A 24,700-nucleotide genomic window follows, 5' to 3' on the forward strand; every position below is an offset into this window, starting at 1 on the left:
GTAAAATAAAATGAGAAATGATTCCACTTGTTCATATGAGGAAAATAAATCTTTATTCATATCAATTTATGATGTAGTTATTTCTGCAGAAATGTTTGCTCTGCATCTTGAGTTATTTCCCTGCTTGGATGCAAATAATAATATGGATGTGTACAAAATTACATTGTTGAGGGCATTTTAATATGGTGATTGGTAGTTCACACGCACGTTATACTTTAGAAAAAACAAACAAAAAAAAACATAGTCCACATATTTTGTCATGCGGAGTGCAACATAATAAAGTAGTTTTTTAGACAATGCCCTGTACTATCTGCTAAACAAAATTAAAATCTTCCGGAACTTTATTCTATTCAGACAGCTGTGTTTTATCTGGCAATAAAATACTGTATGCTGTAGTGTACTTTATTTCTGTTTACTTTAGCATTTTAGCATTGATGAAAACCACTAGATGGCACTGCCAATCCCAAAACGAGCACATCACAAAATTGGTGAGTAGGAGCCCAGGCAATAATATTGCAGTAAAATACAAGTCAATCAAACAAAACACATTCATGATAGAAAATAATTTATTTATTGACATATGCTATGTGAATAAATCGCACAAATGCATCATTCTAAAGTTATCACGACTTGCTTATTTAGATCAATATTTTCGTATTGCAAAAGTGAGCCAATCATGCTTTTTGTGGTCCGGCAACATTTTTACGTCCTCTGATTGGTTGGTCTGAGCAAAACTATATATGCATATGTATTATATTTATCTGCATCTTTTTAAAGTTATGGTTTCTATAATTGTATATGATAGTGTTGCTATTAAATAAGTCTGGTAACCCCTCCCTTGAAGTCCCAGGTACCAAAATGCACGCCCCTTCATTGGTGAGACATGAAAGTTTAATATAAGCGAAAGGCCAGTCAAGTTAGCAGCAAATGGAAACATCAGTAAAAATATAACGGAACAGAATGGGTCAGATGTGAAATAATGTATGATGGATAACACGACCGAAGGAAAAAATATATTTAAAAAAATAAAAAATAAAGGGAAAAAAAGGACATGGAAGACTACGCACAGAAAATGTACATTGTTTTGACATGTTGCTGCAATAACACAGACATGCGCTGGATGTCGCTGTTTCATTGTATCAACATTTAAACCTGCTGGGAACAAGACATGTTTAAATGGAAACCTCTTCAAAAGAGTATAATCATTTCCAACCACAAGTAACACTTTAGACTTGTCCTGGATACTATTTTACCTGAGTTGGTATTTTTATTAACTCTGGCTTGTGTCAGGGTTTAAAATGTAACTAAATGGGGACCTAAATTAACGTCCGCCAGGTACCTGGCTGACGTGTTACTGAGCGTTAGCAACTTTGGCTATCGTTAGCGTACCTGTTTACCTTTTTTTGGGGGTGCTAGCTAGAAAGTATGAAAGCTCATGTCCAACTGTCAACGTTTTGGTCGAGTTTCCTAACTTTTTGTGAGTATATGGTGGAATTAGAGCTTGATTTTACGTTACCAAATGTAATCTTGCTATCCATACAAAATGTTTTTCGTTGTCAAGTTTGTTATTATCTAGTTTTGCATATTTGGTCCTATAAATTTGCTTGCATGTATTACTGTAAATCTGACATACTGTTGTAGCTTGCAAGTAACCATTAAGTCTAAGGAGTAATATGTTCACTGCACAGTGCAGTTGTACTTGTACTACAGTATTTCAAATGAAAACAGACTACAAAGCATATACGCTGCAAAGTTTTTTTTTTTTTTTTAATATGTAAAGAACTGCTTGATTTTTCGATACAAAAAAATTTATCAATTCTACAGTTCAACTAGGTTTTTTTCTTCTTCCCACGATTGACCTGTGTATAACTAGCATCGGTCTCCATAATAAAATAAAATCACTGCAAAAACAGCTGCAGAAACAGCAGTACTCACTCAATTTATATTAACACAGAAGTTGTACATTTTTGATGCAATCAGATGACCTGCTTCAAGAGGATCGCCTGCGTGTCTCTTAGAGTAGCTGCTTCCTTTGGTGGCATTTTGGAGACTCTACCAGAGCCCCTGTATTGATACAGACAATTCACACATGGATCAATGTTTTCTTAAATGAATTCACTCTGCAAGTAGATGTTAAAATGCTTTTTCCCTTTTACCTATCTTCCACGTCTTGTATCGTGTCAGGAAGCGGCGACCCAAGTGTTTCCGGGAGGAATATGGCAGCCACTCCGCTGATGATGGGAGCGCCACCGTAGATCAAACCCGGCAACCAAGGTATGTAGTCACCGCTCAGAAGCACCATGGGGGCCACCATCGCTCCGACGCGAGCCATCATCGATACCCAGCCCATTCCATTCTGACTGAGGTACAAAGTTAACGTTGTGCTTATTGTGTGGGAGAACTGAAGTTGCAGTAGGTACACCTGCACAGTCTAACAAGACTGTGAATGAAATTTGCAATGTGTGCCAATGAATGTTTATCAGTAGTTATTTTGGATGGATCAGTATGCATCATTTTGACAGTTTCTGAGTAATTTTTGTTTTAATGTACCTAATAGAATATCTGCGGATGGAAGGTATCAATACAAAACAGGTGTACTGTATGTTAGGATATCAGATCATTGGGTTCTCATGACCTACTTCCATCATGATCTGGGTTACATCCTGACCTGTAGTAAATATTAACTCGTAACTTGGCCACTGACCTTAAGCTGGTTCTACACACAGACTGCAATGTCTTGTCGCTGGATATTGGAAATAATTTCCATCCATCCATTTTCTATAGTAGGCCTACTTGTCCTCCTTAGTAGAGGACCAGCAAACTCAAATGACAGCTATTTTACTTCCACAATAAGACATAATGTCATTTGAAGCATTACGTAATCGTTCTTGAGTGGCTTGTCAGTCTGATTATGCTGCTCAAATAGTCAAGGAGAAAATTGCTCAGCTGAGGTTCTGATTGTCTTAATGAGCTTATGTTCCTGTGTACATGTGCGACAACATGAACAACTTTTTTTTTTCCAGCAGACTAGCGTTTGATTGGAACTCACTTTGACTTACCGAATTATGGTGGGGAAGAGCTCTCCAGAGTAAAGGTAACAGCAGTTGAAGGAAGCAGCGAGGCAGCCTTTACCCACGACAGCCAGTGAGGTGCGCAGCGTCTGGTGGTCTGCGGATTTAAGTCAGATCACTTAAGCTTAGTTAATATGAGTTAGTATGTTCATTGTTCACACAACCATTAGATTGCAGCTTTTAAGGGATTTGTTTTTTTAAGCTTTAAAAAAAAAAAATATATATATATATATATATATATATATTTATTTATTAATTTTTTTACACAGTTTACTCCTACTTATGAAAACATTTTTTAACAGTTTTCCAAGTCCAAATTTAGATTTTTTTTTGCCTTCAGTATAGTTGTACCACGTTGTGATTCAATGATTTTGTATGTTTTATCAGTAACCAGCAGAGGGCACACTTAATTCATGAATCAAACCTGAAAGTGAACGTTCTAAGTCTGGATCATATTAGTTAAGTTGTTAGGAAGTAGATTGTATATTAGATTGTATATTCTTTATCAAAAAAAATTCTTTGAATCTCCCCCCCTTAACAGCTTCCTAACTGTTCGTATACAACTTGCAAGCATACAATGTGTTATGTCATACCATAAGGTACCATGAGGTTGATCAGTACTGTGATTCCAGCTAAAATAAGTGCACCACTTTGGGATGGACGTCGTCCGATAAAGCTCATCGTCACAGTTATGACGACCTTGGCGGGAATGTCCACAGCCCCAAAGATGACTTGGATTAAGTAGAAGTCCACCCCAAACTTCTGGAGGTCCATTGCTAGCCCATAGTAGGCAAAGCTTGTTGATAGCCTGTGGAAGAGACAGAAAAGAGTCCTTTCCACTTTCAAGGTGAGCAAAGAGCTTCAATTTTTTAAAAAATAATTTTAACTCATTCACTCGGAAACATTTTCACTGAAGCAACCCCCTTCGCTCACGGCTGTTTTATTGGATTTTGACTGATTCTTCATGGCCCGCAAAATATTGTGTTCTATTGCTATAAAAACATGGAACCTACCAAAAGAAAGATCAGGGCGGGAAAAAAAAGTATATTTCTATTTGTTTCGATTTTGCAGCAATTAGCATAAGAATATAGCTAAGTTTCATCATTATTCACAAATTTGTTTCTTTTGCAACATGACCCTGATTAATTTCTTATACTCTGCTGCCACCTGCTGGCCGTTTTTGTAATAACTACCATTGCTTCAAGGCAGCATTCTCTTCAGTTGCTGCATCAAAGCCTTCTGTATGTTCTAGCATAATTTTTTTTTTTTAAAAAACACATACAAAAAATGTATAAATACGTCTTTGGGAGCATGGTAATATTTAAAATGGAATGTATTGATACGCTTTTGGGAGCAAATAAGTAGAGTGCGTGTGAGTGTTTGCTCACCAGACAGCACTGAGGCAGATTGTCATCGAGCGCATGGTGGGAGTGCGGAACAGATCTAAGACAGTATAGGAGCCCTGTGAGCATGACATCTCTTTCTTCATGGACTCTTGCACCATCTTTATTCAAAGAGAAAGTCATCCTCAATCAATCTCAGTTTCTATATGCAACACAAGAAAATGGTGAAGTTAGGACGCTTAACATTTTCACCTACTTTAATGTCAATTTTGTCTCCCTCCTCGCGACGTCCGTTTATTTTAGCGACACTTTTAAGGTTCTCGATGGCTTTGTCATAGTTTTGGCTCAGGACCAACCATCTTGAAGATTCATGAAACCACCTGTATAAGAGCGCATTCGTTTACAGTCCAAATATTGCTTTCACATCATTAGCCAAATCTGTATGATATGAGTCTAACAGAGGAGCTAAAAAAATCTCCGTTTTGATTGCCGCTGTCACAGAGTATTGATTTATGTTTTTTATTAAGGGTAGGCGAGAGACTAAAATTGGCCATGAAAAAAAAAAATTACCAATTAAATTTGAATATTTAAGTATTTAGGTAGCAGAAGGTAAAAAGCACAATTTTAAAATCTTTTGTACCGTAATTGTTTTAACAATAACAAAATCGCTGTTCCTGATTACGCTGTTCAACTTTTTTTTTCTTTTCATTTCAGTATGGTACATTTGTTAGGTACAGTTCAGTTATATATATAATATTTTAGAGCATTTTTTCCCCCCAAACATTTGTTTAAGGACTACTGTGTATGTGCAATATATTTTGATTTAACAATTTAAATACGGTTTTATATTTTTCTTAATTGAAGTGCAGTGTTAATGTTCCTAGACTTAAGCTCGTACAGTGTAGCTAAATAATCATAAAAAAAAAAAGTACTAAAAATCTTAGTCCTCATAGCTGTGCTGGATGTTGTGCCCTCTATGTCTATCTATACAGTGTGGATGTCTAAGTGCATGAATAATGTATCCATTCTATTGTAAAGTGTCTGATTAGATAGAAAAGCGATATATAAGTCTGATGCATTATTATGCTTATGATTATTATTATGATTATGAACGTCTTTTGTTATTTATTGAATCCTTGCAGGACGCTCATCATCTCACCATGAGTAGATGAAGAAGACATAGAAGGGTGAAGACACGGCTAACGTCAACCACCTCCAGTCTCGAATGAAGTAAGCGTTGGCCGCCAGGAGTAACTGTCCCAACGTGTAACAGTAACCTGTGAGAGTGCCCACCCCGGTCCGCACACGGGTCGGGATCCACTCCACAACTTTTTTCCAAGAAAAATCAAGTGTTCTGTTTAGATGCAACACGCTCATTTGGCCTTGTGTTATTTCCCAGCCAAATTGAATTGCTTACTGAGAGAGAAGGTGTTGAGGCCCAGGCCTGACAGCGCCATTCCACAACCGAAGCGGCACAGGCAGAACATGGGGAAGGATGTGGAGAAAGTGGCACACGTTCCGGCCACTGCCATCAGCAGGTGAGAAATGATCAATAGGATGCGTCGTCCAAACCTGCGAGCATAGCAGAGATACCGTCGTTGCCTCAATGCATGTTTCTCGTATAAGAATGACTTTTACTTTTTCGAAAAGACAAATACGAACCGTCAGAGAAAAGTGTTAAGTTTCATCATCTAAAGACGTTTTTTACCTGTCTGCAAGACTTCCCAAGACAATGGATCCCACGAGAACACCTCCCATGTAGACAGTTTGGCCCATTTGCTTCAAAGAGCGCAGATCACACACCAAATCCCACTGAACACACAATTGAACAACATTTCAACACCCACGCTGATTATTAGGAAACCAAGCAGGACAAGGCAGGAACCTCGCCTCACCTCCGCAATGATTGAGGAGGTCATCCCAGTCATATTGTAGGACCATCCATCTGTGCATTCCTGGAGACTTGCTTCCAAATCATATTCTTCAAGTCCCTCTTGTTTTAAAGTGCCATTCTTGTCCAGGAGGTGCCACTGTGGAGCAACGTAACGCTGGCAGCTCTGATGCTTGCCGGTTTGGTCTAAAGGCACAGTGACTGTCAAGATTTCTTGCGGGCTGAGCTGTAGCTGGGAGATGTTTGCATGTGCACTGCAGTGGTGAGGGGGCACGGCTGCCACAAAATTCTGCAGCAGGTTGTGGCTGGCCATCAGCAGCACTGGAATGCACAGCAGGGTGACGTGCACGATTTGAAAACGGCCTGTGCTGCCCACCTGCTCAAGAAGGTCACCAAATGGCATATTTAAGATGTCTGTGCGTGTGTGTGTGTGTGTTTTGTCCGGATCTCCACAAAATGGTTGATGGCACCAGGAGTTCTAGTAGCTAAGTTCCAAAGACATTGCTAATGTTGTGGTCGTGATCAACATTCCCCTCGTCAATACCTGTAGGAAAATAAACATGGCCAGTTATTTTGTTGCATTAATTCTTTTAAATGCATATTGTGTACATCTTAAAAATCTAACAAAATCCTTGTACAAACAAATTGACAGTTTATCTCGTGATCTTATCTTATCTTGTCTTTTTCTTTGGCTATTTTTCTAATCCTGAATTGGTAATGAAAGTTTTGTTTTATTAATTTTTTTCCTTTCGGACACATTACAGTTTACATCGATCACATAATATCACTTGCAACATTGACATCCGAAAGAAGAGCTGACGGGTAGAAGCCATGGCTTATTAGTAACCCGTCCCCATCGATTTTTACTTATCATATACATTGATTATGATAGTCATTGATTTGTATCGTTATCAATCCCAGGATGCGTCCTTCCTCGACAGATGCATCCTTGAATTTGACATTTGGTTATTTGTGACATGGAAAGGAATCTGTCGCTTTCGTTTTGAATTCGATTCAAATTTTTGGGCTTGGATCAATCATACGAAATGGAAAAATTGGCCACAACACTGAATTTGATTTAAATATTTAATTTGTTGGCTATATCTGACCGCAAACCGCTCTGCACGTAGCAATTCGGTTGTACAACAAAACTATAATTTGATCATTTATGAAGACAAACATTTTAAATATTTTAGATACTTTTGGATTTTAGATTGCAAAAATTAAATGATAGATTGTAAAGTCTCTACCAGTTGAAATGTCAACATCAGCAATAGTGCTGGTTCGACCATAAAGTGGATATTTAAAAAATAAATAAAAAGGAGACCAGGATAAATCATTTAAAAAGTCAAGTCAAATTCATTTATATATATATATCTTGATCCCTAGAGTCTCAACAGAGTTTACAAGCCCACAGTTGACCAGTTGACATCCCCTAAACCCCCCAAGAAGGCTTCTTCCACCATTTATTACATCTATAACCTGTACAACTCTATTGAACCCAATTTAAAAAAAAAAAAAATAATAATAATCTTTGAGAGGTTTCACCACTTAAGTGGGAATGTGTTTTTGTTCAGGGCTAATCACACACAAATTCATTAAATGTGAATTTACGCCAGCCACCATTTAAAGTGTCTTTGACTAAGCATAATGTTCAGATGTTCTAGTAGGCCTTTCATGATTTTTTTTTTTTCTAACTTAGACAATATCAGAGGGATCTCTTTGTTCAAAGGTAACCATCAGTAAAATTGTACAAAATAAGGATTTAATACACCACGGAACACCCTGAAGACAGTTATCATTAAGTGGTGAAAATATGGCACAACAATGATATCATACCAAGAACTGGACGTTCCTCAAGATTGATGAAAAGGCGAGAAGAAAAGTTGCTGCCAAGAGCAACATTAAAGAAGCCGCATAAATGACTGGCTGCTGTGTGTGACAGCAATCTCCCATATTGCCAATCTTTATATGTCTGGGCTATAGAGTAGGGTGGCAAGATGAGAGAGCCTTATCTTTACAAGGAAAATAAAGAGCACATTTGAAATCTCCCAAACGGCCCAATGATTTGTTTGGAGCAAACACAACACCGCTCATCACCGAAAGGCTCCAAATCTAAAGTGAAGCAGCATGCTTTGACATTGTTTTACTTAACCTACAACTGGTGTCTTAGTCAAGGTGGATGATATTATGAACTGCTCCAAATACCAGCCAGTGTTAAACTGAACCTCAATCTGAAAAGTGGGAGATCGAGCGGATTGTGCTTGATCTTTTCACTGTATGCGGGAAGGACTTACCTGCCGAATGAGATGAATGATAGTTTTCAGCGTACGCCTTTTTAAACGCCTTTACTTCAAATCTCCCACGAGATCGCGCAGACGCGTCAACTCAAACCAAATACTTTAAAAAAGAGCAAGAAATGAAAAGGAAGTCGGTAACGTTGTGGTTGCATGTTAATGCAAATCTGCTCTGAAATTCCAGCGCTTTTTCTGAACTTTGGATCATTGGCGGTGCTATTGAGCCGGCTGCACGAGGTCTTAGCAGCCCACTCGCTTAACACACAGCTTGAATGCAGAGTCTTAGATGAACAGGATCAAAGTCTGGTCAGGCAAGGGAGCAAAAGTGGGCAGATACCGACTCATTTTCCACTCCCCTCTCCTCATTAGTTATTTAATGTGTTGAAGTCTCTAAATTCTTTGTTGTTACTTTGTTTGGCTTCCTCCAGTAGAACAATAGCATTTCCAAAGATCTGCAAATCGAGGCACATTGGTTTGATACTTTAATCAGAATCATCCATAACATTAGGAAAGGGGACACTTTTTGGATTTGAAAAATCAAAATAAAACAATCTTAAGTGTATGTGTGGAAAATCTCATACCTTTGCATGGCAAATATATATAAATTGATAAGTGTCATCTTGCCATTATTGGAGTACTAACCCAAACCTCTGGAGTTTTGTCCTGCTGAATAGTTTTGAGGAATGCATGCACTTGTGTAATGATCAGCATGAGGTGTCAGCCTGAATGAAGCTGCAGGTGCATCGAAGCAAAACAAAACAAAAAATAAGTTGATTCAGCTGTGACAGTCACATCCTGAACAGCGTTGTCCTTTAAACTCCTATTTGGGTAACTTTTGAATCCCCAAGCGTTAATACATGTAAAGCTACAGACCTCGCACCAGAAATTTCATTAGGTTCACCTGCAAAAGATCTTCTAGTACTTTATCTAGTTGGTGATGGTTGGATTCTTCTTATCAATACTCGATATGTAAATAAGCTATTCTGTGATAGGCTTGTTGTTCATTCATTTAAAATTGATTGAGAAAAAGAACCAGATCTTATTATTATAAGTCTATTAATATTAGTCATCTATTAAAAAAATGTCATATATGTCAACCTTTATGTCATAAAATGGTTGTAAGGGGGTTTAAGGCATGGGACCTCTAAATAATCTGTGTTTATGAAAAAAGGAGCAGACTTGGCAGTGCAGCAGTGTAGGCTAATTTAATACGGCCTTAAAAATATGCCAATAAGATACTTTCTTTTATTTTCAGCATTCATAATAGAATTAAATGTGAGTTTGGACTTTAAACGTGTAAAATCAGATACGCCGACATGCCGTCTTCCGTTTTATTGCAGGGTTCAAATGTGACTGCCACCACATTGACAGTAGTAACATATTTATGTTCCCATTGCCTTGCGCTGCTCACTCTGTTACTAGTTACAAATACTGTTGACACAGGTAAGATCATTTACCTTTGACCTCTTGTCTGCAACGGAAGCCAAAAACAATACATACCATTTTTCATGTAGCGCTGACAGTCCACAAGTTTGAACCATGTGAATGAGCTCTTAATGAACATTTTCTGAACTTGGCAAAATGTGAAATGTCCTTTCAAATATGCTAATATAGGTACAATAACTGCAAAGCGTGCTGTTTTTAGTTCTCCCTCACAAAATAGAAGCAGATTATAATCAAATGAATGACATAATTTTATCACGTTTTCCAGTACAGTTTATATACCAATGATTTACAGGCTGTTCACATTGTTGTGAAATGTCTACACGCTGTTAAAGAAGGAAGAAGAAAAAACACGTGCCGTTAACGCACATGCTCAGAGAAGTGTGTTTTTGCTAGCAAACATTGTTTATGTAGTCTGAGTATCAAGCATTTTGTCCAAACTGACTCAAACCGTTCTGAGAATTTTTAGAAGTGTCTGAAATATGCATACCAGTATGCTTCACTTTAAACTTCAAATGCTTTGCAAACAATGTCATAGTGTGCTGTCACCAATATGATATCATAAATAAGACAGTTGATTCCTTGTACCACATTAGCTGTAACTAAAGGAGGAGGGTCTGTGAAAATGTCTTATTTTTTTTTAGACCACAAAGACAGTAATCAGTTTTGGTCTCAGGCAACTTTTTCGAGCTGTGACTTCACAATTCGCTATACACTTAAAATGACTTCTATCACCTACGATTTGCTCACCGTGAGCCTTCTTTGATTCCAAACGTCTGTGACAGTCAAACCTCCTTTTCTTATTGAATTCATTTTATTACATCAGCAAGGTGATGTCTTTTTTTTATGTTTAGATTGTAAACGCTTGATCGTGACCTTATGTCAGTCCTTGTCTTGATAAGACAGATAAGGCCTATCTAGAGAATCATTTAAATTATGTTTTCTTGACATGGTGAATTACTCTTTTGTTTTCAAAAAGATCTCCTGCTGCTTGTGAACAGTTCTTATGGACTAAAGTTCACGGGTGTGATTACATCTCTGTAACATGATGTTATCAGAAAATCCCACAATAACAGCTGACGTTAACGTATGGTTGTATCCTGTCTTCACTGGAAATAAAGTTCCAGCCCACCTGTCCAAGGTCCAGTCTTCTGCAGGACTGTGGCCCAATATGCACTAGGCGAGACCAGACCAGATCATTGCTTTTTTTCTGAACTCCACACTTAGGACAGCCGTATGAAAATCAAAGCCAGAACCTCACCAGTGAGAAAGATGCGCTAATCACTAATCACACCCTTAGATCATGTCACTTTTATGACTTTTGTTCCATTTAACTTCCTTTATTGTTTTGTTTTTTTAACAGCAACCCACCTTAGCTGTAGGTAACTATCAGATCTACACGGCCTTATGATCAATATTGTGTTTGTGGAATAGCTTATGAATTAAGCAGCAAAGTCCACCTGTTTTTTTTTCTTTCTGTCGACTGAAAATGACATCACAGTTGCTCAGGTAACGGCCAATCAAGTTTGGACATGTGACGTTCGCAATTTGAGCCGTTACTTGAGCAACTGTGATGTTATTTTCAGTCAACACCAATTGGCAAAATGGCCGCCTAAGATGGATAACGATTGGTGGATTTGCTGCTTTATTCATATTACACAAACGCAATATTAGTCATGATACCTTGTTAATACTAGTCGGACTGCAAAGAACATATTGTAAATAAAATATTTGGATTGACTTCGCCCTTAAAAGAAAAGTAGGGTGAAAGCTTGCGTTAGTAATGAGTATTTTTCCAACTATAATTATTGAACAACAAAGAAAAAAGCCTGAATAATACCTGAAATCCTACTAACGACAACCACTACAACACCCTTGTCCCCACAAACACTCCAGGCTGATCATATCAGCCTAATGTCGGACATTTGGTAAACCAACATGTATGCGTTTATCAGCACCGAGAATAGTTCTCGTTTTTGCTGATTGCGTCACCTGAAAACACAGTTCCGAAGATAGCAACTGTCTGCAAGGCTGATTAAAATGTAAACTAATGCACATATGTTCTGGATTTCCTGTTTGAAATTCCTGTTTTGCAGCAGATTTGTTACTGTGAAATTGAGCTCTGACATTATAACCCCAATCCGATGGCAAATATCATCCCTTATAAGGTCATCTGTCTGCTTTTGGACAACAGTTCAATGGAGATAAGAACAAGTAGTCACCCAGGCTGTTGTGCTATTTTTGACACATTTTATTCAGAATGAGTTTGCGTATGAGTGCCGTTGGGACTTTTGCACAAAGAAAATCACCAGTCAGGTCACAAAGCCCACCACAAAGCTCCTTGATCAGCTTCACAGCAGCTAAATTGCAATCTCTGCACCCCTTGAACCTGGCTGCAAGCTGTGGTTTGGTGTATAAATGCAAATGGGCTGAAAAGTGTAGCTATGGGTTTTGTTTGTGGCACTGTGAATTGATGCAAGTAGAATTTAATTTGAAACTGGCTGAACCTTTTGGATGGACTTTAACCGCCTGACACAGCCTCTATCCTGGAAGTTAAGACAACAAGTTCATGTTTATGATAATGTTGATGATGCTGTCATGTGGACAGTTTAGTGTAGGTTATCAGGGTCGGGGAGTTTCTCCAGTGTTGGCTCCATGCCCCAGATCTCACGGGCGTATTGGGCAATGGTGCGGTCACTGGAGAACTTGCCACATCCAGCAATGTTGTAGATCACCTTCTTGGTCCATTCCTTGGGGTTCTGGGTTGAGGAGGATAATACGGGCAGTGATGAATAAGATGTCTATATATGAATTGAAAAGTCATTTTAATCACAATCATGGCGTATTGCCTTGTACAGACCTTATAAAGCGCATTGACTTTCTCCTGGCTTTTAATATAGTCTTCATAATCAGCGAAGACCTTAAATCTGTGCAGAAAATAACACAATTAACTTGATGATGAAAAATCAGCAGGTACATGATTAGTCTCTGCGGTAATTCCACCGACATGCACATTTATAGCCATGCGTGTTGCTACTTTTATGGCTGTTTTTTGATATGAGATGCTTTTACCTGTCATGATGCATCAGCATGTTGACGATTTCTTTGAACAAGTCAGGCTGCTTTGGGCTGAAAAAGCCTCCGGCAATCTGGTCGATGGCTTGTTTCAGCTCCGGCAGGCGATTGTAGTACTCGTGAGCATGGTATCTACAGGCACAGTCGCAGAAAAATAAAACCTTGGCATTTCCATAGTAACAAGTTCATTTAAGATTTGCCAATGTCTATACAGCTGCATAGGCCAGATCCCTAAGGGCAAACACAGTGTCGAGAATATCTTCACTACGTGAGAGATGGTACAGTGAGGATAATGATGTCGCGATTGCTCAAAGTGCAATTGAGAAATTGCTTTGTTTATAGTCCAAGTGCAAAACATTTCAAGATGTTTATTGTACAGCAACAAAATATTTGTCATGAAATGAAGTGTGCGCTTATGGGGGCGCATATTCCAAAATCCATTACAAGTGCTATAGCAATATTGCCTTGATTGAGAATCATAATCTTTTAAAGCAAACACATTTTATACAGTACATCTCATAAGGAATTTTATTAATGTAACCACTGTAGTGCATGGTGTTAATTTATGATTATATGATTTGGCCAGATGGAAGCTGTCTCCTTACCCTTTCCTGTCCATTTCATCAACGTCGTCCACCCTCATGCCAAAGATGAAGAAGTTGTCCTCGCCCGCCTCCTCAGCCATCTCCACATTGGCTCCATCCATGGTTCCGATGGTCAGAGCGCCGTTCAGCATGAACTTCATGTTGCCAGTGCCGGAGGCCTCGGTGCCCGCTGTAGAGATCTGCTGGGAGAGGTCAGCAGCTGGGATGGCTGAAAGATGACAGAGGTAAGCGGTCAGCGACTGTAGAAAAGGGGTGTCAAATGCATTTGAGTTCAAAAGACCCGGTGTCGCATGCTGTTTAACTTGATGTCAAGTGGGCTGGACTAGTAAAATGGGAGCATCTTTGATATTAATGGCAATAAGACGGTGTGTGTTTCAAATTCCTCCTGTGGAGATTAAACCTACTAGTAGACCGGTTTTGGCCCACAAACCCATATTTTTTGATTCCACTACCTGTAACCATGTTTTTTTTCCTCCCTCTGCTGGGGACCAAAGTAACAGCGGGATGTGCAAGCAAAGCAGGTAAGTGCAAAAGGGGGCGTGGCATACCCTTCTCAGCAAGTGTGACTCTGTAGTTCTCCAAAAAGATGACTTTGAGCCGGTCTCCCACCACAGGATCATTGTTGACCACTTCGCCGATAGCTGTGATCAGACGAATAATCATCTTGGCAGTGTGGTAGCCAGGAGCGGCCTGCAACAAATCACACGTCACGCTAGCTGTGGTTAACAGCTGCAAACAAGACCCGCTGACAACGGGGCCTCAAAGTCCAACACAATACATTTCATTCCGGGATGCTTGTTGACCTCTTCTACCCGATTTTTCAACTGTTTTGGAAGCTACCTTCCTTAAAACTTTATTTACTAAGGAAGATTTTTAGGTGGGAATTTGACTTCAGATTCCTTGCATGTGCAAACTCCAAAATTTCCCACGACAATTTTTAGTTTAAAGTCAACCTTAAACATTTCTTGACAATAATATGTTCTATGTGACCTTATTAGTCAAAACATGGCATTCTGATGAATATTACATTTGTGGAAATACGAGTTATGAAGCAAAATTCTGCCATTTTTATCAATCTCTGTTACCTGAGACCTGAGCAACTGTGATGTCATTTTCATTCGACAGCAGGTGCCAAAACGGCCCACCTTCTGATATTGATAAAAAGTGCTGGATTTTGCTGCTTAGCTTATATTCCACACACAATATGAACAAAAAATACAATATTTAGACTAGTGGGGCTGCACTTATTATTGTCAAGAATTTTTAAGGGGGGTTGACTTCTCCTTTGATGCACATACCTTTCCTCCAATCATAACGGTTCTCGGTGTCCACTGCTTGTTGGGCTCTCTCTTGATTCCTGGCAGCAATATAAAGAGATTTCAGCACTTAGGCAGCCCTGTTAATCACTGTTGTGATGTGAATTCAAATGAATGTCGAAAGCTTACGGTTATAATAGGTGATGATGTGCAGACAGTTGAGGAGCTGCCTCTTGTATTCGTGGATTCTCTTGACTTGAATGTCAAACATGGAGCTTGGATTGATCTTAACCTTATAGTGCTCCTCCAAGTGCACGGAAAACTTCAGTTTATTTTCCTGAAAAATAACAAGATTGACTTTAGCGTGTCTGATAGTTGTTATTGTTATTGTGATAGTTGTTGTATTTCCTTTAGTCAAATTGAGAAAAACACTTCTGTAACAAAAAGTATCCTCTTAATGATAGGCACCCCTATTGATGCCGAGACTGTAAAAAACACATAATAGAGGTTCGCATATTGAGCCGAAGGGAACAAACAGTGGCGCAGAATCAAAAAGATGAACTCGACTTCACCTGCTTCACTTTGGCAACATCACGGATGAAAGCTTCGTCGTTCACAAACTTGCGCAGACGCTGCAGCTGGTCCAGGTCACGGATGAAGTCCTCTCCGATTCTCTTGATTAGACGAGAATGGAAAATGTGTATGTGGGTGCAGTTTTTCTCACACACAATGCACGGTGGGATATCTGTGTGAGGTATGTGGGTTTAAAAACACCGCTAACCTCGGCGATGACCTCAGCCAGGCCAGGGTTGCACATCACCAGCCAGCGGCGAGGAGTGATGCCGTTAGTCTTGTTCTGGAACTTGTGTGGCTCCATTTCATAGAAGTCCTTGAAGCTGCGGGCCAGACATAAATCGTGACACACAAATAATGAAACGGCTCACGGCCAAAGGTGCATGGACTGCGACGAGCGCGGCGGTCGTACACGGTCGCTTTGAGGATGTCTGAGTGGATCTGGGCCACGCCGTTGACCGCGTGTGACCCGACGATGCACAAATGGGCCATGTTGATCCTCTTCTGTCCTCCTTCTTCAATGAGGGACATACGGCTCAGACGGTCACTATCACCGGGGAATTTTGCAGCAACGTTCTGACAAATAAAAGGATGAATGATACAAATTCATAGAATAACTTTCTCATTTAGTCGTGGTTAGTAAACAACTGCATCTCCCCAACTTTACTTAGACATGCTGTGAAAATGGCAGAGATGAATGAAAGCAAATTCCATTTCACTTTTCACCTTTAATTCATGCTTTGGCACATTGGTCCCCAAGCGACTGTCTACAGCTCGGCAGTGAAACCGAACTGACAGAAAGGACGGCTGCGCACTGTAGACTGAGGCATGTCTTAAACCTTGTTATTTCCTCCCTCCTGAAATTGTGCGTCTGAATTTTTTTTGTCTTCGAGCTATGATCTTTGGAATATTTGTGGCTGATGGGAAATGGGCACGGTGTTTAGTTTGGTGGCTTCAGGGGCGAAAGAATCCGTCACGTTCACCGGAGTGTAGAAACCCGGGACCTGCCGTTAGTCCCCCAAAGGGCTGAACTGGGGAGTCAAGCCATGTGAAACAGAGACAGGAAATGATTTTTAATTTTGCATTCTAATTTGCAAAAACATTGACCCGCAGGCCTGCATAATTTACTTATGTATTCCCGTGTGTGTGTGTGTGCGTGTGCGTGTGTTTGTTTTTGTTAAAAATTACTGTTATTTAATTGCGGTCATTCCCATTTCCAATCAGACGTGCACTGGACATAAGGAATGCATGCACATCCAGACCTCCTGCCCTGAATCTTATCAATGAGCAGGCCAATCAGCTACAATGTATAATTCCTCATCTATATTTCGTAACACAAGGGATACATACAATATGTGCAGAGCATGTTGCCATATACAGTACCAACCTCCATGTGGCGACGGTTGATCTCATAGACAATTTCCAAGTGGCGGGGCAACAGATGGGCAAACAGGTCCACTGGCCACCTCTCCAGAGCTTCTGGGAGGACTGTGTGATTGGTGTAGGCACAAGTACGCACGCACACGTCCCACGCCTGTACACAAGGAAATATTTGACTTGTTTTGATGTGTAGAAGGTCACTATATGAGTTAATTCTGGTGCTGTTTGTTAGGCATAAGTATTGAATAAAATAGCTCAACTGACATTATCCCATGGGAGTTTCTCTTCATCAACCAGAACCCTCATCAGCTCAGGGATTGCCATAGCTGGGTGAGTGTCGTTCAACTGGATGGCAACCTAAAGAAACACAATTTTGTTAGATGTCAGGAGCCAGTTCAAGGAAACAGTCGTGGAGTGCTCAGTACGATAATCACCCTGCAACAATGCTTTAACACACTGACAGAGGCAATTTTAAGTAAAGCACAGAGACATTGGGTTGGGTGTTTCAATTTGACAGACACTATTTTGTTTTTGTTTTTTTTCCCTCCCTTCACCTTGTCAGGCAGTTTGCTGAAATCTGTGCGAGCAATCTCCCTGGAGCCAAACTTGGAGACCTTGAAACGGCGAATGATGTCTTGCAGGGTGGCAGACACCACAAAGTATTCCTGCTTCAGACGCAGCTCCTTGCCCTCAAAGAACTGAGAAAAGAGACATTTAAGTATGTTTTTGTCCATTAAACCTTGACACATCATTACATCAAAAAAAAAAAAATAGGATCTTAGTGCTTATCATTCATTTATGCACATCTGCCTGCATTGTGCACGTGCACTCTGCGCTAGCCTTGCAAATATTAACGGCAGGCCATTTACAAATATTTTAAAAAACGTATTGTCCAGTGAATGTTTGTATTGGGTTAAAATGTGGGACTTTTAGCATTTTCGGCATCATGGTATCATATTGTGGTTATGTCAATATTGTTGATCATTATACTAAATTTAGATGATGTTTTTTTCCACCATTGCATTTACAGTATGTTTATGTAATTATTAGTGATGGGCGAGTAGCCATACCAGGTATCGTATCGGGTTAATACTGGGTCTTATTTCAAGGTATTGGTACTTGTGACCTGCCCTCTTGTGGCCATTTTATGATCAGGGACTCTAAATTAGAAATTTAGCCGCATCCAAAATGTTGTCTATACAGCACTATACAAATTAAAAAGCTCAGTTTATATTGTATGAGGTAAGGATGGTCGAGTAACGGCCGATACCAGGTCTTATTTCACATCTTGTGGCCGTTTTACAATAAAGAACTAGAAATGACAGGAATAGAAAATTGCCATTAATTTCATGCAATTTAAAGGAAAGATTCTGTATTTGGACATATAGGTCTTTCTTTAAAAGTATCTGTCATTGTTTATTTTTTTTGTAGAATATTTATGTATTAAAAGTACTAGTGGTATTGGTAGTTTGTATCTGTATCTATGACTACTGAAGAGTTGAGTAACAAGTACGTACACTGGTATCGGTCGGGGAAAAAAAAGTGGTATCAAACATCCCCAGTAATAACAATTAAGCATAATTAATATAGGTCAACAAATTCAGCAGATTTTAAAACTTTACTTACTGCTAGTAATATTTTTTTGTTAAAGTAGCAATAGCCTACACTTGCATGAAATCGGTTAACAAAAGTCATATTTTTGCGTGAAATAAAACATGACATTAATAAATAAATGACGATACAAAGTGCATGACTTTGTAGTTTACGAAGAAATCAGCTGAATGTATCCCAATAGACGTACTCATTTCTATCACTCCATTCTCGTAGATAGAAATCGACAACATAACCCAACAGCAGTGCTTGTTGGCTAAAATTAGATCCAAACGGTGCCTAAATATTGGGCCAACCACTTTCTGCCCTCACTTGCTCAGACATAAATTACCATGACACGGTTTATAGCTAAAGCTTTAGGGTTATCAAGCAAATCCTCCATCTGGAGCCTGTAGGGAGGCGACGCATGGTGGTCAGGTCTTATGTCAGATTTAAAAGGCAGCTGAAGACGAAGACCCTCAGGTCCTTGAGGTCCAGATTATGGAAATCCATCTTTTAAGATTCAGATACGTACCTGAATAGGAGCAATGTCGCATGTCGGCTGTATAAAGATAAAAAAAAAAAAAATCTAATTAGTCCTCCTTTCTTACGTTGTCATTGGGATACAGCACACGGGAGATGTTCTCAGCCAGGTTACGATCCAACACAGCCTGAATGTAACCACCAACATTGACTGCAAAGCAAACAAAATTGAATTTGCAAAAGCTTTCAATGGTGCGAAACCAAAAACTGTCAGCAAGACACATACAGTCTTTCAGATTAAATTCGCATGGTGCCTTTGCAGACCACAGCCTCATGGTGTTGACTACGTTGTTTCTGTAGCCAGGGACTGGGGTGTCATATGGCAGAGCCAAAACTACCTGCCAACAAATTACAGGAGGAGAGAGACATTTCAGATTCTTAGATTTGACTCCTGATAGCTCTATAAATATATATATTTTTTTCTTCTTCTTTTTTTTCACCTGAGTGTCAACCCATTTGACACCCTCGGGGTGATGCTCGGTCCTGCCGTAGAAGTGCACAGGGCGCATGTACTCAGGACGTGCCTTCTCCCAGGCGTTGCCATAGCGCAGCCAGTCATCAGCCTCTTCAACCTTCATAATGACATTGCGAGTGAAAAACACTCATTAGGTGAGTACGTTCGAAGCTGAGTCAGACCCGGAAAATGACAAGGACAATCAAGACAAGATAATGATAACACATAATTATGGTTATTATTCACTTTATGCCATTAGGTTGCCTGAACCCACATCTGTTCTCAAATAAGACCCAAGAAAATTCTGTACATGTTTTTGTTTTTTCAAAGAAAAGAGGGAAATTGCCGATGTTACTAACCTGCCAGCCGTTCATTATTTTCTGGTTGAAGATACCGAATTCATAGCGGATACCGTAACCATAGGCAGCCAGGCCGAGGGACGCCATGGAGTCCAGGAAACAGGCTGGAAGTCAACACAAAGCATATGAACAACATAATCATTCTTCCACAAGCTGTGCAAATTCAAGTGAGTGAGTCATTGTAGTAAAGATTTGAATAATTAAATTGTGTTAGGGTAATAAAAAGCACACCGGCTAGTCGGCCAAGTCCACCATTTCCCAAACCAGCGTCTTCCTCCATGTCCTCCAGTTCCTCCATGTCCAGACCCAACTAAAGATTCCAGAGTGCACGCATACACTGATGTTAATTTAAGAAACCGTTTTAAAATGTACACGGGGGTTTAAAAACATAAAGCCTTTTGCTTTCACCTGGTATGTGGCTTCATCACAGGCATTTTCCAGTGCGAGGTTGACCATGGTGTTCTGGAGGGTACGGCCCATGTAGAACTCCAGTGATATGTAGTACACACGCTGCGTGAAATAACACAATAGTGTGCATATGTCACAGGTTGTAAAACATTTTTCACCAAGTAGCACTGAAAAAAAATACTTAGCTCTCCAAGTACCACCATCACGGCCTATATTTAAATGTAAATGTATTGAACAGTAGTGCAATAGCCCTTCGTGTTCATTAAAAACAAGACATTAGAATATATTGAAGATTATTTTATACCGCTGTAACATTATGCAGTCTGAACATTAACACTGTGCTTAAATATAGGGAAAAAACAAAAGCAAAAAAAACCTGTAATGATTCAATTAAATTTATTGCAAACTATTCACGTATAAATTTTATTTACAGTTCTTACAGATTAAATCCAAATGTATTGAAAAGTTAAATACAACTGAACTGAACTGAACTGATACGGTGGGGTCAGGGCCCAATCACAAATGAAAAACAAAAACAGATCAGCGCCAATTATGTTTTAATGGTTTCGGGGTAATTTTGGACTGCTGAGTCTCAAAATGACATCCATTTCTTTTAATTAGCTCTATTTGTTTAGATATCAATATTATTGGCAATTCATTGATTGATAATCAATGTGCTTGAACAGTTTGCGAAATGTACTTTGATTGTTAAAAACAAGTCATTTTTGTCCTTTGTCGTCACCTGTTAATTTTCAGAATGATTGTTTAAAGCTACTCATTGCAGGAAATTGAATTTCGAATAGCTACTGCCACGTGTGGCTGAAAAATGAAACTGCACACTTCCTTTTTTCACGTACACGATGAGTGCATGACGTCACATCCCCTGACTGAGGGCGGGAAATTTGACTTTTGGCCAGAGTCTTGAAGGAGTGCCCATTGTCAACAGCTAAGGTGTTAATGTGCTAATTAGAAGATCTTTGAACCGTAAAATAAAAAGCCTATTGTAAAGATGTTTTGGGGCAAATTTCTTTAATTCTCATATGAAACATGATTTGCATATAGAAGTCTCTTTGCAGTAGCGATTGCCATCTTCCTGATATTGGATAAAAAATGAATACTGTATGAACTTGCTTGAAAAGGCAGATACTGCCTCATCAAAGATGTAGCATATAGAGCATACCAATGTCATAACTAACAAGCATATTTCTAGCACTTAAAAAACATAAAATAAAACTAAGGAATATCCCAAAAACAAGAACCAATTCAAAAATGTCATATTCAGATTCGGAGACATCAACATACCAGTTGAAACTTTGTTGGCACCAAAACGTGTGTTTACCAGTGTTACAACTGTCATTAAAGAAATCGCAAATAAGTGGGGAATTGTGTGAAAATACCGCAAATAAGCAAATTTCTTCAAAATGGGGGGAAAATCCGTCAATAGGTGACTCGGCGAATGCTATGTATCACTTTACATCGCCAAAGCAAAAAAGACAATCCCCCATCATATTTGACGTACAGTATCCCATAAAATACTCATTGCAATCACATTGCATGCATGAGTAATCTTCCACCTGGGCCTGTTTGGCGTTTGGCCTTTGCCATTTAGGCGTTTGTTTTTTTTCTTCCCCCCTTCTGAAATTGAGAAGGCGGAAGCCCACTGAAGAGCAAAAGCAGAGGGTAGAAGGGAAGGGACTAGGGGACAAATTGCATTCTGTATTACATAACGGCAACATTTTGGTTTGGCGAAAATAGCTCCGGTGGAGGTCGTTGTAAAGGTCAGCCTGAGAGGGATATTCTTTCCTTGTGGAGTTCAACTCTGGAGTGATAGAAATGGTTCACCCACTTGTGTATAATAAAATTAAATGCTCATGATAGAGTCGTCTGACAGCCAGAGTTCAGTTATTTGATTGGATTTGTAATAGATCTTAACTGACTTTGATTTTGTCAATTTCTTCAGTTCTTGGTAGTCTAATTGTCCTAGTTACCTTTTTAACTGATACTTATAAATATCCTCAATAAATCAAATGGCTGTCACAGTCGCGTTGCTGTACATGAGCTCACATCTCTGTTCAAGGTTTCTTTTCAAGGAATTCACCTTTGACCTTTCAGTCTGCGGCAGTGAGCAAGGTCGATCCAGTCGGGAGGGTCGGGCGGTTCAGTGTGAGGTTGCATCCTACCAACGCTGGATTAAACTCGTTCTAAAAATGTATTCCACTCTTCAAGTAAATGTCACCCTGCTTGGGTGAACACAAAAGGCACTTAAGTGACAGAACAATGACTCTCTTGGATGTAACAAAAGGGAGAGAGAGAAAATATCCCTTTTTATTCTGCAGAGTGATACATTAAATAGCAAAGAACAATTTTCCCTTCATGTAAATATAATTGATATTGCTTTCACTTGGCCGCCAAATCACTATTTGCAATTACGTGTGTCAGCTTACTATTGTAAGTACAGGTTCTCTCGCCGTGCACCTGTACGGGGGCGTCGATATGAAAACCCAGTGCCCTTGGAGGCATGTGCTCGTGTGAGACAAGCGGAGGCAGCGTGCTTTATGGTGAGGCGGAATAGGAGCAGAAGGTCACGGAGAGGTTTAATGTTTCAACGCGCCGTAAGAATGGAAGCTTAGCAGCAGACTGCTAAGAAGCCCTTGTGAAGTTTAAATGTCATGCCCTGGCATTAGATCGTACCCGGGCTGCTCCAATACAGCTGCGGAATGAGAAACCTTTTGCTTGTATGCAATGGAAAATGGCTGTCGTTTAGCAGGAGGATTTAAGATGGAGTATTTAAACAAAATGTAACCACAAAATATATATATTTTTTTGTCACTACCAAATGGGTGCATTCAAGGCAGTTCACATGACTTTGGATCTCAAGTATTTGCTCATGTCGTGACTTTAACTTACTTTGGGATCCTTCTCATAGTAGTGCTGCTGGGTTCTGATCCACCTGCCGATCAAGTGGTCCCGCACGGTGTGGGCAAGAGCAAAGTAGTAATCCCTTCTTGTCGCCACATTTCTGTCTTTGGCCAGCGTGAAGTGGAGGTGCCTGTTGAAATTCTGCTTCAGCTCGGTGACATTATCAACACCGGCCAGGCCTCGCACGGAGATCTGCTTCTTCCTGTCATGGTCGGACAACGGTTTGGACATGGCGGCTCAGGGTTTGCTAGCCGAGACCTGTGGGAGAATGTTTCGCGTTTAAGCAAGCGCCACCAGGCCCAGACACACAGATAGAGAGGCAGGACAAAGCGGGCTTGGGTTCAGCTTTTTAAAGGCGCTACTATAAATATTACAAAGAGGGCGGGGCTAGTGTGTAGATTTGGTCGAGGGTGGAGCAGCTGAGTAACTTTTAAACCATAGGCCTCACTAACAGCCATTCTCAAGGATGAGGACAAATGAATCAGAACTCATTATTGACTCATCAAATTTATCCGGAGGTAGTATTAACAATTGTTACTGCAGTGCTTTCCACATAGTCAAGAACCTTAAACCTATAAAAGGAACAAGTGCTGATAAACATGAAAAAATGCCCTGACACAAATTCTTACATACGGCAAGTGCATAAATATAAATATTGCACAAGGTGGTGAGATAAGTGGGAATAAAACCTTCAAGGCATGCGATTAAAAAAGACAGCAAATTAGATGCAACATAATTCAAGGTTGAGTTACGAGGAAGCACAACATGGTCACTTTTGTCTACCGCGTATATGTGAAAAATGTATTTTTGCAAATGAAAAAAAAGTATGTGTACTCAACTCCAAAAAAGACCATTTTAAAGAAATATCTATCTATCCATCTATCTTTATTTATTTATATCCTTCCATCCATCCCTCCTTAAGCCATAGGTATTAATGACACCTAAAAATCATTTGTTTGCAGTTCTGCTTGTCATTAGCCACATTGTTATCTCCGGAGCTTGAGTAAACTTTTCAAAGGTGTTCCAGCGGGTAGACATGCTGGTGATGAGGATGTCTGGCAGCTATAGTGGCTAACTCATTTTCCCTCTCATCATTGGCAGGAACGTCCAAGTTAGCAGATGGTATATTAAATCCCAACCAACGTATTTTCTGCGGAAGCAAAGCACCGAGAAAAAAAAGACCGCCAATTATTCTATTGATAGGTGATGCTATATTTACAAAATGCTGGATGGTGTGGAGCCATCTGCATTGCAGACAAACATTACAGGCTTGGATATGACTGACTATTGCTTTGCATTGTCTTGCTACCGTCTCAGTAGTACTGCAACAAGTCGTCGCAAAGCGGTGATTCAGGGTTTGTGTGTAGATCACATTTATTCAACAGCCCGCAGCCCTATCAGACTCCAAATCATCCACCGCAGAGCTACTAAAGCCTACTCTATTTTGAGTTATTGCACTTGCGAGCCAAACTATCGTAAAGTCCTGACCTTCT

General features: G+C 39.7%; 2 protein-coding genes and 1 long non-coding RNA gene across 3 annotated transcripts; 1 reads left to right on the forward strand and 2 right to left on the reverse strand.

The window, feature by feature from the left end:
* Window positions 1-548: 548 nt before the first annotated feature.
* Window positions 549-8,870, reverse strand: slc22a6l (solute carrier family 22 member 6, like). The gene is made up of 11 exons (XM_077547474.1): window positions 8,603-8,870; window positions 6,310-6,849; window positions 6,123-6,226; window positions 5,832-5,986; window positions 5,574-5,742; window positions 4,671-4,794; window positions 4,460-4,575; window positions 3,665-3,879; window positions 3,060-3,168; window positions 2,157-2,360; window positions 549-2,064 (listed from the first exon to the last, which is right to left on the reverse strand). The coding sequence occupies exons 2-11, from the start codon at window positions 6,706-6,708 to the stop codon at window positions 1,977-1,979; spliced, it is 1,683 nt and encodes a 560-aa protein (XP_077403600.1). The 5' UTR covers window positions 6,709-6,849; window positions 8,603-8,870; the 3' UTR covers window positions 549-1,976.
* On the forward strand, window positions 2,069-20,177 carry LOC144036661 (uncharacterized). Its single transcript, XR_013288687.1, has 9 exons — window positions 2,069-2,274; window positions 3,024-3,149; window positions 3,704-3,918; window positions 5,557-5,644; window positions 5,814-5,952; window positions 13,707-13,949; window positions 17,497-17,652; window positions 19,513-19,676; window positions 19,912-20,177. It is a non-coding gene; the product is annotated as an uncharacterized LOC144036661 (long non-coding RNA).
* Window positions 12,276-23,517, reverse strand: pygma (phosphorylase, glycogen, muscle A). Its single transcript, XM_077547468.1, has 20 exons — window positions 23,196-23,517; window positions 20,289-20,390; window positions 20,112-20,190; window positions 19,881-19,984; window positions 19,508-19,639; window positions 19,294-19,405; window positions 19,136-19,218; window positions 17,489-17,632; window positions 17,199-17,291; window positions 16,942-17,088; window positions 15,967-16,130; window positions 15,763-15,877; window positions 15,554-15,655; window positions 15,171-15,318; window positions 15,024-15,082; window positions 14,274-14,415; window positions 13,726-13,933; window positions 13,118-13,252; window positions 12,906-12,972; window positions 12,276-12,804 (listed from the first exon to the last, which is right to left on the reverse strand). The coding sequence occupies exons 1-20, from the start codon at window positions 23,436-23,438 to the stop codon at window positions 12,655-12,657; spliced, it is 2,529 nt and encodes an 842-aa protein (XP_077403594.1). The 5' UTR covers window positions 23,439-23,517; the 3' UTR covers window positions 12,276-12,654.
* Between the last annotated feature and the right edge of the window lie 1,183 nt (window positions 23,518-24,700).

The sequence above is a fragment of the Vanacampus margaritifer genome, chromosome 16, assembly GCF_051991255.1.
Source record: "Vanacampus margaritifer isolate UIUO_Vmar chromosome 16, RoL_Vmar_1.0, whole genome shotgun sequence".
Classification (NCBI taxonomy): domain Eukaryota; kingdom Metazoa; phylum Chordata; class Actinopteri; order Syngnathiformes; family Syngnathidae; genus Vanacampus; species Vanacampus margaritifer.